Source organism: Thermobia domestica, chromosome 6 (assembly GCF_964235325.1).
Source record: "Thermobia domestica chromosome 6, izTheDome1.hap1.1, whole genome shotgun sequence".
NCBI lineage: Eukaryota > Metazoa > Arthropoda > Insecta > Zygentoma > Lepismatidae > Thermobia > Thermobia domestica.
In genome coordinates, this window is record NC_137459.1 from 158,432,301 (window position 1) to 158,446,522 (window position 14,222).

The 14,222-nt window shown below is 33.3% G+C and overlaps 1 protein-coding gene across 2 annotated transcripts in view; it reads right to left on the reverse strand.

Moving 5' to 3' along the window:
- Window positions 1–1,962: 1,962 nt before the first annotated feature.
- The window catches only part of LOC145688286 (peregrin-like), a 166,490-nt gene continuing 154,230 nt past the window's right edge, over window positions 1,963–14,222 (reverse strand). The window contains exons 23-24 of one of the 2 annotated variants that reach the window (XM_081762280.1): window positions 13,408–13,550; window positions 1,963–6,804 (exon numbers count right to left, since the gene is read on the reverse strand). In XM_081762280.1, coding sequence (XP_081618406.1) covers window positions 6,606–6,804; window positions 13,408–13,550 — 342 coding nt within the window. In that variant the 3' untranslated portion in view covers window positions 1,963–6,605. The remainder of the gene's footprint in view (window positions 6,805–13,407; window positions 13,551–14,222) is intronic. The other variant, XR_014131869.1, reaches the window with a different exon arrangement.

Sequence of the window (14,222 nt, forward strand, 5' to 3'; positions counted from 1 at the left end):
ACAGTTGTTCAAATAACGACAATGACAGGGACTTGGAGTAAATCCATGAATCGAGACAAAGATTTACCCATTTATTTCCTTCAGTTGTTCCAAATTTGACATTTTCAGTTAATTTCAACCATTTTCTAACTCATGTAAGATCAGTGTTTTTTCTTCTTTTTCTTTCTTCTCATGTACAAGATGTAGTGAAATAATACATTATGCACACAACGAAATAATACATTGATATATGGCACTCATTGGAAAACACGCTCCAAACAATAAAAATTATCTTAAAGTATTTTTTTTTTTCTTCATGCATCTATTTCACAGTAAAAGCCTGTTTCAGTGCACCACAGGCTTACCAACTGCTGTCTGTTGGTCGAAATGTTAGGTGTAAATTGGGTTGCATCTGTCCAGACATTTGTGACAGGAGCACAAGTACTAGACCCAACCTAATGGAGTTTTAGCAATCAACGGGGGAGATACTTTTGCTGATGAATGTACGCATTTCCATGGCACTGCTTGTTGGAACGGTGAAACAACGCTTAGCTGCTCAAAAAGTTCAAATCAGGTGGTGCCTGGTTTAAAATATAGTCATTTACGCAACACCTTCCATACCATCACTTCTGGCATTTTCAGTTGCCAGTTTGCTCTAGCCACTGACATGTGATCTCACTGAAACGCCGTACGCACTCTTTCATTGTTGTCAGCAGAACACGAAAGCGACCAGATCTCTTGCCTTTAAAGATGCACCCAGTTTCCACAAACTGTAGTAACACCTAGATAAATTATGTTGTGCGTCTTTTCTAAACTATGCATGAAATTCTCGCTGTACTGTAATCAAAGATCTGAGCACCTCAAAATGGAACATACAGAAAGTTTTCTGTTACAGCACCATCTTGAAAATTGACCCTCCTGCACAAATGGGAAGAAAATTGATGGTAGAACATAAAAAAAAAAAATGAATAGTTGCTTCTGCCAATGGTGTATGTTGTTCCCATGTAATGTAAAGAATAAATTTGTTATTAATTTTGAAACCGCACCATTCTTGTGTGTTTGTACTGTATTGACTTTTGGAAAAAGGAATGTAGAAAGGACATTTTTTATTTTTCATTTTTTTCCTTTTTTTTAAATATGAACATTTATTCATGGGGTAAATTTTAGTTTCAGATTGATTGAATTCGGTAATGAATCGCAGTTTACACGAAAAAGTTGGTGCAGTGGGCAAATACCATTTATTTGAACAACGTTTACTTCATAAGGAGTCAAGTATTGCCAGCACTCTTGTATGGTATGTGAACTTTCCAACAATTGGTACAACAACTGACCGATGTAACCGGCACTTTTCTTTGTGTTCAACTGTAGTAGTAACATGTTAGTACTATTGTAAAGTAAAAGAACTTACCGCATTTTACGGACTATAAGACGCGCCTTAATTTTTAAGCATTTTTGTTTAAATACCGTAACATTTTTATAATTGCAAACTTGTGAATCCTTGCAACTTATGTTCGTCGCACCCGTGTACCGCTGCTGCCAGTTCAATCCAATGTTGCCAGATAGAATCACTTTCCTGCGACATCGAATACGTGACCATTTTTAAGACTGGATGGAATTTTAAATCAAACACTGGACATTTTTATATTAATTTCGAGTATAAGACGCACTTGAATTTTGGAGGCAAATTTTCGAAGAAAAAAGTGCGTCTTATAGTCCGTAAAATACGATAGTTCATTTATTCTATGTTATTGTTTTCTTTATTTAAAAAACAATCTTCGTTTCAAATATTTTTCAGAAAGTTCGTCTATGAGGTTTCTTGAATAAGTCGCATATATCAATTATTCCTGACCATCTCGTGGTAGGAGACTGAATGAAAAACGTTTATAACACATTTGAAAATTTCTACGGCTACCATTAAAGGTAGTATTACAAATGGTCAGCATGATTTCAATACAGATCCCCTTTCAAATAAGAAAATATCAATAAATGAGAAAAATACCTTTATTTAACCTTGAAAGTCAAACAATTCCAACCATCACTTTCTGCTGCAATATATTCACAAAGCTTAAACAGCACTCGAACAACCATTATGGTCTTGGAAGACACGAGTCAAAGTTCCTCACCCTTGTTTAGTAAACATTTTCTCATTAAACTGTAATTGCATTGTACTTGTATAATTGATCTATTTTGTTTCTATCACAGCATTTTTTTTATTAGTTTAGGTTTACAGTTTTAACATGAATTCCAAGATCAACAATGGTGGAAGATAATAAACTGAACTTCACTGAAAATACTCAAGGAAATATATCAACATTTAAAACAAAATTGAGCAAATATTAGTTAGAAACAGCAAATCAAAACAAAAGTCATTCTAAAAGATCTATTCCTCTTCCTAGTTTCCAGACAACGTAATCATGTAACATATTTTTCAATCAGTTATAGTTCGTACTCGTTTATTATAGAATGAAATAAATTTTCTCTTAAAATGAGGAAATTTTTACATCAAGAAGATGATTAAGTAAGCACAACGCTACGAATACTATGGGACCAGCGACCCACGACCTTCTAGTGATGGTAATTTATTGTGATGACTTTTGATACATTAAATATAATTATCTATAGATTCTAAATTTTCAAAAATATAGAGATTTTGCAAATGAATACATAAAGCATATTAAAATTAACTAAAATGTTATTTTTGTAAGAAAGGTCGTTAGCGTCAAATGGAAGAATGAAAAATCAAGAAGCTCTCAGGATCAGGACATTGATGAGATTTTCACACAGGCTAGCCCACCAAATTCATCTCCATATCAAAATAAGTAATTATTTGGAATTTCTAATTTCAGTTATTAAACTGATTATAAAACATTCATAAACAAGATCAAATATTTCATACGTTGTGCTGAAAACGAGGAAAAAGAACTCAATCACTTCTAAACTGGGATTTTAATCGAAAACATTTAAGTTACAGAATTATTTGTTAGACATACCTCACTATACATTATAATACAAAAAATTTCTCGAGCATTATTTCTCGAGATTTCGAAACATCAACGCAGATGAACTTCTAGTCACCTTAAAACTTATTATCTATATTAGATGTTTAGTGAATTATTATTGTCCGTACATTGCTAAGAAATAAGCTTGCTTAAAATGAGCCCATCACTCAGTTTGACTGAGAATTAATTAAATTTTCATACAATATATTAAAATTTAACCTTTTTGAACAGAGGGAACTAACACACTCTGAAGTTGAAATTTTCGTTCACAGAGAATACGTTCATCTGAAATATGAAATTAAATCAGAACAAAGTAAAGGTTTCTTTGAACCAGAGAACAAAAAACTGAACAGCATTCTTAGTTAAAGCAAATAATAATTGCACGAATTTAATCCAGATCACACTAAAACAAAGACAACATACTGACTCACTCACTCTCATCTCTTTCTCACAAGTGTACAGAGAACAGCATATGAAAGACAAAAATAAATAGAAACCCAAATCTTGTAGCGGAAAAATACACAACGAACAACGCAACAACGAATCTACTAAATTTGTTCTATTCAAATATTACGTTCTCTCTATTGTAACTTCAACAGACACAAAATACAGGCGTGTAACGCAACAGAAAACAAATTTCGTTCAAGTTATACTTAAACAGGACATCAAAACACACACCTTTCACACTCATACACATATTTTCTATCAAATACGTGGTTATGGCAAACAGGGCTTAACGCATGTTGATAATTATGATCCCTTACGATCGAATGTATTTCTTGGCAGATATAAGTAACTTGACACAAATTAAAATAATAATAATTAAAAAAAAAGTCAGTTTGCAATAAGATATGTTGCTACAACTGAGATCTATGGCAGTTTGTTTCACACCTAAATGCACTTGAGTGTGGCTTTTACCTTTCTTTTCAAAACTGACATGTGTCCAAGGGAAAAATCTCGTATAAAAATATGTAAAAGGTAACAAATATACTATATATATCTATATATATATATATATATCACCTTGTTCAACATGTCCCTTTTCTATACATATACACTTATATACAAACAACTATAATTTAAAGTTCCTAAATATGAACACAGTCGGACTTCATACATCTTTTGTGTAAGAAATACGCTAAATCAGTAGTTACTTTGCACAACACTGATGTAAATGGGAAGTTTCAATTTGTACCACCTTTGACTATCGTTAAAAAGAATAAAATAAAATAAATAAAAAATAAAATAAAATATATTACACAAAGAGGACAAGGCTACTGGCTACCAATCTCGCTAATTTTTTTTCAAGTGATATTTACGTGCCAAAACAAAGGAATCCGAGTGTAGTTCTATGAAAAAGAAAAAAAAGTATGAAAATCAAAACCAGTAACCAATTTGTTTCGAATTCATTATTAACATTTTATGTTATGGATATAGAAATCAACCTACATGGGATTGCTTATGTATATCCCATTTGAAACAAATAATCAAACAATGTTCACATCAAATCACGACCAAGTGTAATTTAACAATAAATAAAAAATTTGAGCATTCTATAACTTATCTTACCAAGTGTATCATATGTACTTAAACAGCTGTGATCAAAATATCCGTTCGGTATTGTCACTGTTGTTTTAGCCATGTATACTACCACGGTTGTACATTACGATATGTTTGTATTACGTTCACAATAGCTAATTGAACCCTAGAACTACGGTTACTTTTAGCAATATTTTTGTTTAATAGTAAAACATCGCTATTTTAAACTACTAGCAAATAAAGAAACGAAAATTAGAACTTAATTTTAGAAACTTCAATATGATGGTTGTACATAAAGGAAGGAAACGTGAGTACAACCTGGAAATTTATTACATTATACACCTCATTTTATAATTCTCCGAATAATCAATATTACACGGATTTTGTATAATCCCTACCTACCTAGACTTACTTTGATATAACAGTAATCTGTCTATTAAATAAATTAATTAAATAAAAGAAACGTATTTTTGCTTGGATTATACGTGTCAAAGACCTAGATAACGTGACCTAAATAGAGTTGCTTGGTTATTCAGGCCTAGATAAAGTGATGTTTACGTTTAATTTTCAACTAAATTTTCCTATGAAAACAAACAAGATTCTTGAAATCTTATGGTTAAGTCACAAAATCACTAAGCTAAAATTCGTAATCTATTTGACCACAGCATACACAAAAAGTTTTGAGAGTAAACGTGTTGAGTTATCACTAGTATCTCGAGTAGGAAGGTTTATCTCATTTCACGCAGATCAACTACTTGTAAAACTATTAATTTTAAAATGACAACTAAAACATAATTTTAAAGCTAGAAAACATAAATGTATTTTTGCTCGGGTTACATATATCAAAGGGGAGCGTACTAACTGTTTGGCTACTGAGCCACAGAAAAGGGAATTTTTACCCTTTTACTTTTCAAGTGAATTTTCATAACCAAACCAACCAGATGAATATATACAAACTATTGAAATCTTATGGTTAAACCGAAAATCGCAAAGCTGACATTCGTAACCTGTCTGACCACAGAACACATAAATTTCGAAGCTAAAGCTATTAAGTAATCACTATATCAAATGTAGGCAGGTTTACCTAATTTCAACAACAATTACCCTGATCAACCACTTGTAAAAATATTAATTAAATATTCCAGTTAAAATAAATTTTGAAACTAGAATAAACACTTACTTTAATGCTTTTCTTATCGAATGATGGTTATACATAAAAACAGGAAAACATAGGTACAAACTGGAAATTTATTAGATTAGGAACTTTGTTTTATAATTCTCCGACTAATCGATGTTACATGAATTTTGTATAATTCCTACCTATCTACTTATTTCCGTACAACTCAGTAATGTTCCTACTAACTAAACTGAGAAAGAAAAATGCATTTTTGCTTGGATTACACATGCCAAAATCGAGCGTATTAACTGCTTGTTTACTTAGACTCAGATAAAGGGATGTTTTACTTTTCAAATAAATTTTCGTAATCAACAAATCAACCAGATAACATCAAACAAAATTGCTAAGATTTTAGAATTGTCAGAAAATCACAAAACTATCGTAAAATTTGTAACTTGGAAACAATTTCGAAGCTAAAGCTAAGTAATCACTAGTATCTAGTGTAGGCAGGCTTATCAAATTTTAACAATTACCCTGATCAATCACTTGTAAAAATACTGACTTTAAATATTCCAATTAAAATAGGATTGAAAGTTTGAATACAAATTTAATTTGATGCTTTACATATGTTGTTATAAAATTCACTATGAATAAAATATACCTAAAACTGTATAGATCTTATATTCCGTAAAATTCAACAACACTTGTAACGGTAGAAAATATTTTGTACTACACTACTACAAAGTACTTGCCACCAACAATAATTTTATTTAATGAGTATAACTGTACTAATCAACACTTGGTTCTATAAAATTCCTCTGAATATTTTTAAGGCAAACAGAAATTCTGCAGTTTTTCGTTAAAAACGTTCAATAGTTGTTTTAGAGTAACTTAATTTATAAAATTTCGTTGGAAGACATTGGCAGCACTCAGTAAATATTCACAGTTAATCGTATTTTTTCATAAGTATTTTAACAACTACCTTCACTACCGGAATCTCCAGAAAATCCAGTGTTTTGTCCAGTAACGCGACATCGATGCAATATTGCCTCTTCGTAAGCCTTCTTTACAGCTTTTCTCTCTGTAGGTTTGCGGGATTCAACTAATTTTGCTTTATCTAATGCCGAATCAACACCAAGAGGTTCCAATTTCATACGTGGTAGCCACTGCCTGAAATTACGTACAGATATTGCAATGATTATATACACACAGACCTATTGTAAACGATCATCCACATTTCAAAATTTAACAACTCACGTTTATTTACTCATAATGACATGCAACTTATGTCAAATAAAAGACAAATTCAAAAAAGTTTATTTATTTATTTATTTTTAAACACATACGTGTTATATTAAACGTCAAAGATGCTTCATATGAGTGCCTTTTATAATTCCGCACTCATCGATCCGATAGTCTAGTTCTTGCTACACTCTTTCCAACATCTCCGCCAAGTGAACTTTGTGGTGGACAAACACTGTGTGCGTGGGTTTTCTCGGGGTTCTCCCGTTTCCTCCCACTTTCTTCATTCCACCATTTCATTCATTACTCATCATCACCGTCTCCTTTAGCCTAACCGGCATAAGCGTGGGACGTAAAACTCAAAGATTTCATTTCATTTTCTTTCCAACATCTCAGTCAATAGATGAAACGGTTTTTTGAGTGCGAACTCCATGTTCAGATAAATTGTTCGGTAGGGAAGGCTGATACACTTGGTTTTTAATAAATAAAATAAATAAATAAACTGACATCTGGCAACAGAGAGCCAAGGAAGCATAACCTGATCCTCACGACTATGTCGACCTATCCATTGATTTGATAACCTTTTGTTGAGTTTCCTCCTGACATCACGGTGCCAATGTGGGGGTGTCCTGTCTTGCATGCCCTCTTTCAGCTGCAGGAAAACACACGTCTGCAGTATTTGAAAGTAGGGACGTCCGTTTCCAGTGTTCTCCTCGGAAAACACACGGTCATACTTAAAAAACCGATAGACTGCACAAAACACGTTCACCTTAAAGAAATCACGCATATGCTCTTCATAAACATGAGAATTCTCCGAAACCCAGATCCTCACATTCTGGTCGTTTACATTTTCGAAAGGTGGAAGGTAGCCTCATCACTAAAAACAACTGATTCAATGAAACTGCCTTTTTAATTAGGGTTTTACATCACAACAAAGAACTCAAGTTTCTTATCCTTATCAATAGGTTTAAGCGCCCGAAACAATTTCAATCGACATGGGCGAAATTCCAAGCGTTTTCGCAGAACTATCCACACGTTGTCTGCTTCAAGTTCACTTCTTTGCTTGCAAGTACCATTGATTTTTGTGGACTTCAGACGAAAGTCACACGCACACAATCAACTCTGGCCGGCTTGTTAATTTCCTTTTGCAGATACACCTACTTTCTTTAAATTGTCTGTACAGCTCCCAAATTGAGTTCCCGCTTGGTCGATCTAACACGAACTTCGTTGAAACTAATTACGGACTGTTCTACATGAAATCCGAAAACATAAAATGCTCTCCTGTCTTTGTTTCCTCATATCTTGATTTACTGTCACCCTAGTGGTGGAATATGTAACTAAACATCAGTTCTGTCAACCACTAAAACTTTGAGTGTTTTTCTTTCATTTAACGTAAGTTGTATGGCATTGTGCATTAATAAATGTGAGTTACTAAACTTTGAAATCGGGAGTAGCACGGCCAACATGAGATGGTCTCTGACATTTCTTACCACATGCGGTGGGGCATTGCAGCCCCTACCTTGATACCAGTGTTACCAACCACGATCACTATGTCTTATACCATTAATCAAATTGCCACTACAGTTACACCGAAAAAAACCTTGACACACGAGCAGTGGCAATGTCACTGCAAGCTGTCAGAGACGTTCTCTTACTGGACGTACTATAACTATTAATTAAGAATAATACTGGTAACGATTTTGCAGATTGTTAATAAAATTATCCTTTATTGATATTATCGAATTTTTATTAGAATTACACAGTATATGTACTGAATGTTGAACAAGTTATCATTTAATCACAAAATAAGGTTGAACAGATTTGTTCCATGTATTTCCCCTAGCTCTCGTTCTACATAGTAATTAGCGAAACCTTTTGAGGAAATTTGACTAAGTCAAACCCCAACTAAGTGGTGGCAAATGTATCAGAAACCAAAGGTCTACAGAGGAAAATATGTCAGATGCATAATAATCTAGCCAAGGTTTACTTCCAAATCAAGTTTAGTTAAGATCGGATAATTCTGTAGACCGCGTTCAAGATACATTGTCTTTGTGATCTATTTTTTGTTATTGTTTTCTTTCTTTCTTTTTTTTTTTTTTTTTTTTAATCAAATGAAAGATGAAAATGAACAATTCTACATATCTAACTAAAACGTAATCTCTTATAATATCCTGTGAATACTCTTATCCAGGAAGACATTTACTTTGAATCCGGAAGACATGTATGTAATAAAATAAAGTTTCTAGAAACAATACTAAAACGAAACTTTTTACATCTCTAATTGCAACTTCTTTGGTGATCTTATTTACTTACTTTTTAAAGTACTTAAATCAAACACCATGACTGTGTGACTGGATCTCTACCAGATAGCTTGCTTTGATTTGAATATTCTGTATATTAGGGCAAGACAAACATACGAAAATAAATAAATAAAATAAAATAAAAGGTACAGGCCAAAGCACTAAACTTTTCTGCTTCAATTTCTTAAACTAACGTGTTATGCTGCAGTTATAACATAAACATTTTAGTGAAATACGAACAATATTGCAAGCATTTTCGAAGGAAACTCATTATTATTTATTCATTTAAGTATTTATTTACGGAATATAAATAAAACTGCTTGAGTTGCTTTTGAAAAATCGTCCGAAGAAACTAACCCGAAGAGTAAACTACCCTTTGTGGAATTTTTAAGGGGAATGCGTTATGCCGCATTACAAGGTTATTAATGAAATATGTATTTATCAAATGTGAACGAAATCGCTTGAGTCGCTTTTAAGATACTCGCCCCCCTCCCCCAAAAAAAAACTCAAGAATAAAGTACCTTTGTGTATTTTTCAGGATAAATAATTTATGCTATACTAGCAGCGTTCACCCCGCTTCGCTGCGGTCACCCCGGAACGCAATAAACTTTGTTACTTAGATAATTTTTACTTTTTCGCTTTCAAGTGATATGATAAAAACCATAGAAGATTGCAGTAAATGTTAACATTATATCGCCTGTCATTTATGTTAACCCGCCCCGCTTCGCTGCGGTCACCCCCGAACGCAATAAACTTTGTTACTTAGATAATTTTTACTTTTTCGCTTTTTCAAGTGATATGATAAAAACCATTATAACGCCTGTCATTTATGTTAACCCGCCGAGTGACACGGTCATGCGGGTTGCATATAAATACGTTTATTTTTATACCTATGATGAACTAACAAAGGATTTGTACGTAATGGACACCTGAATGGTCAATTATCTCAAGACACTGGTAATTGAAAATTAAAGTGATATGATAAAAACCATCTAGGGTCCAAATCCTAATAACCCCCCCAAAAATGAAAGAAATTGGTTCAGCCGTATTAGCGTGATGAGCGGACAAAGGATTTGTACGTTCTCTTTTATATATATAGATTGTTAAGCTAGTAATAAAATATTTATTTATGAAATATGAACAAAATCATCTAAGTCGTTTTTGAGAAAACTACCCCAAAAGAACCTACCCACAAGGGTAAGCTACCCCTTATGTATTTTTTCATAATAAATGATTTATGCCATATTGTCGGGTTAGCATTGAAATACATATTTATGGAATGTGGAGAAAAGTTTCCTGAGTCTTTTAAGAAAGTGGCCCGAAAAAAAAAAAAAAAAACAGAGTAAACCACTCCTTGTAAATATTTTTAGGACAAATGAATTATGCCATATTGTCAGGTTACTAACGAAACATTATTTATGATACACGAACAAAATTGCTTGAGTCATTTTTTAACAAAATCTTTCAAAAAAAAAAAAAAAAAAAAAAAAAAAAAAAAAAAAAAAAAAACTCACCCCTAAGAGGAAACTAGTCCTTCGGGATTTTTTTTTTTTCTGAGAAATGACTTATACGACAGTATAAGGTTGTTAATGAAATACTGATCTATGAAATTTAAACAAAATCGTTAGAATCCTTTTTGAGAAAATCACAACCTTTACTTTTCTCAAAATTTCCCTTCTGTAAACTTCCCTTAATTTTAAGGGTAGGAAGAAAATTCGAAAAACGCTAGGGAATCTTATAAAAAACCTTAAGTTTAAAATTTGGTGCTGATACACTGAACAGTACTGCTTCTAGGCAATTCAACATCTACATAGGGACAAACTGACGGACGAACATACATCAAAATCACTTTTTCAGTATGTAAGGGCCATGAAACCTGTAAACCCGTTGAAATCTCAAATTAGATTTATTTTTTCACGATCACCATACCTTCTTTCTTGACGCTTTCGGATTAAACTCAGCGAGTGTTCGCAACAAAGGAACTGCATTCCTCATTGGGTGATGCAGTTAAAAGCCACCTTCTGTTAATGCTTCAGGAAAGCATATTGGCTCCCATCTGTGCAAAGCTGAGCTATCATTTACACGTCTACCGTGTAACCAAGAGCATTGCATCGAACACGTAAACCTCAAGCATTTTGTCGTTTCTTGTCATCACAGCTGAGGTATGTAAGCTATGACATGTATAAATCAGCTTTATTTTTACATCACTTTTCCTAAATACGAATGTACGGCTAAAACTCATACTTTACATCATACTACGAAAATCCGATGATGACTCTGAACTGTTGTCAAACAACCAAGCATGAATGAATGGCATCGTTTACATGTTCGAAGATCAGCGCCCGTTTCATCACAAAAGCAACATGAAACATCGACCTACGGTTTAACGTGGAATCGGATAGAACCCGTGTCTCCCACACCAAAAAGCTCTCAAAATTTAGCTGTGATGAAGTTCCAAGGGACTAATTCAAGTTTATATTATATACCTATATCTATCTCTATATTATATATACATAGTCAGTGTCAAAAGACTGAGCACACTACTGATTTTTCAAAATTTTCCAAATAAAAGAGACTGTGTCCATACAAAACTATGTTAATTTAACTCGTTTTGAAAATAAACAACATTCTTCACGTAAGAATATGAAAATTCATGTTCTTGTTGACATCGACACAAATTTATTGAAGAAAGGTGCTTGGCAATAAAGAGACAACTAACGTCTCGCTTTGTTTGATGATGCATCGTTTCAATGGCACCTAATGGTGTATGTATGAACCCTTATCAGTAGCTGTCTCTTTATTTCAACGAACAGTTGTGTATGCGCTATTCAATCGTGTCGTAATATGGGCAAAATTGGATGCAAATCTGTGATATGGGAACTCACTGTTTTCACTCGCGTAAACCAATTGAATAGTGAGAAGAAATACAAATACTATAAAATGCGGAAGAGAAATTATTAACTAAGAGTCGAAGCACGTGTTCAAGTGGATACTTTGAGAGAAGAGAATCATTCTCTGTGAAAAATCAGTCAGTAATCAGGCGAAGCAGTGCGTCGGACTCTTGAAAAATAGTCACAAAGAAGTTTGAATGTTACATGGAAATGCAATGATCGTCCAAAAATAACAACTTCTCTTAAGTACAAGTTCATTGGGAAAACAACAAACGGAACAGACGTTAACCGCTCCGGAAGAACCAATAGAACTATGGAAGAGCTATTTCCAATCGGTATCAAATAGGACAGTGGCTCAGCGCCTTCAGATCTATGGTCTTGGGGGTAGGATTGCGGTAAAGAAACCATTCATTCAAGCAGGAAACATTATAAAAGATACTTCTAGGCCGAAAAATAAAATAAAATAAAACAAAGATTGGAATCATGAAAAATGGAAGAGAACTCTCTGGAGCGACGACTCTAAATTCCAACTTATTGGCTTCCAATGTTAGAAGTTTGTCCGTCGTCGTCCCGAAGAGCGCTTTCATCCCGACTATGTAATACCTACATCCAGGCACGGAAAAAAATTACGTCACTGTTTGAGGATGCTTTACAGAATACTAAGTTAATAATTTAGTTCGAGTTAATGGAATAATGAACAAAAATGTGTTTCACAAAGTTTAAGTGATACATGGAATTACATCAGGAACGCGGATTTGCAGCAGTAACTTTGTATTACAACAGCATTACCGTTCTGAACATTCTTTCAAGCTATGCAGTAATTATCTGCAATGCAAAGAGGACGCTTATATCATCAGCAAACGGAATAGTCATCACAGTTACCGGATTTATTACCCATCGACCTCTTGTAAAATGGACTTGGCAAAACAGTCCGTAAATAGATGTCAATACTGAAGGTGGAAGGCTCTTCAGAACTACTAGTGTCGCATAGTTTCGCAAAAGTTGGATAACTAATCAAACAAATGACTTGAATTTGTAAAGCTTTTATCAAGGATAAGGGGCCGGCATTTCATTGAACGTAAATATACTCAATAAATTTGTCAGTGGAAACAGGACCACAGCTTTTAATTTCATTATATGTTTATTTTACAGAACAAGTCCAACAAACTGGGTTTTGTATGGATACATTTTTTTTTTCTTTTTTGAAAATTCTGAAAAATCAGTAGTGTGGTCAGACTTTTGACAATGATTTTTTTTATATATACCTACTTCTAATGTTATATTTAAAATTATTTAGCAGTCATTTCAATTATGATACTAGAGAATATAATTGCACTCACCATGTCCGCTTTGTATCAAAGAAGAGAACTAAAAAAACTGGTTCATCGTAATTATCCGCTAGAGCAAGAACGTCATCAGGTGGTACAGGAATTGGCACCCCATTATGGAAGTAGCCGGTCTTCGGCATCTTTGGATTTATTATCTGAAGGAAAAAAAAAGAACGAAAAAAAGAAAGAAAAAGAATCAGAATTCAAGTTGCAATGTATACTAGTCCTTTTCCCAAAATAACTATGTTGAATAGTTAGTCCACTTTCCAGAAGTGTTTAGATTTAACGCTGTCCAATCCAAAACAAACAAATGAATAAATAAAACATAAAGCACATACACACAGACACACAATGTATATTTTTTGTAGGAATTACACAAAGACACAAGATGTTCGGTACGGCTCATGGAAAATAATTTCAAGTGGGTCGAGGCAGAACTTGATTACTTATATTGCAGGGCAACGAACAACCTACTAGAACTACATATTATTGATCAGACTTAGAAATATTAAATAAACTTACGATTTGAACGTTAAAACACCCACTTCAAAGTTCAAGAAGCATGTATTATTATTCTTGCTTATAAAATATATACTTTGTTTTCTCGTATAATGATACTGCATAAAACTTAATTTTGGTGAACACACACAGGAAAGTTCGGGGCATGTACGTTACGCTGATCACAAATATAGCCTGCTGTACGTGGCTAAAGATTAACTTTCATACTGAATCTGCTATATATAAAACTTTACATTCTTAATGATGTGCTTGTATGCCTCCAATCACCTCCCACTTTTTTTTTTTTTCCTTTCTCCTGATGAAATTTA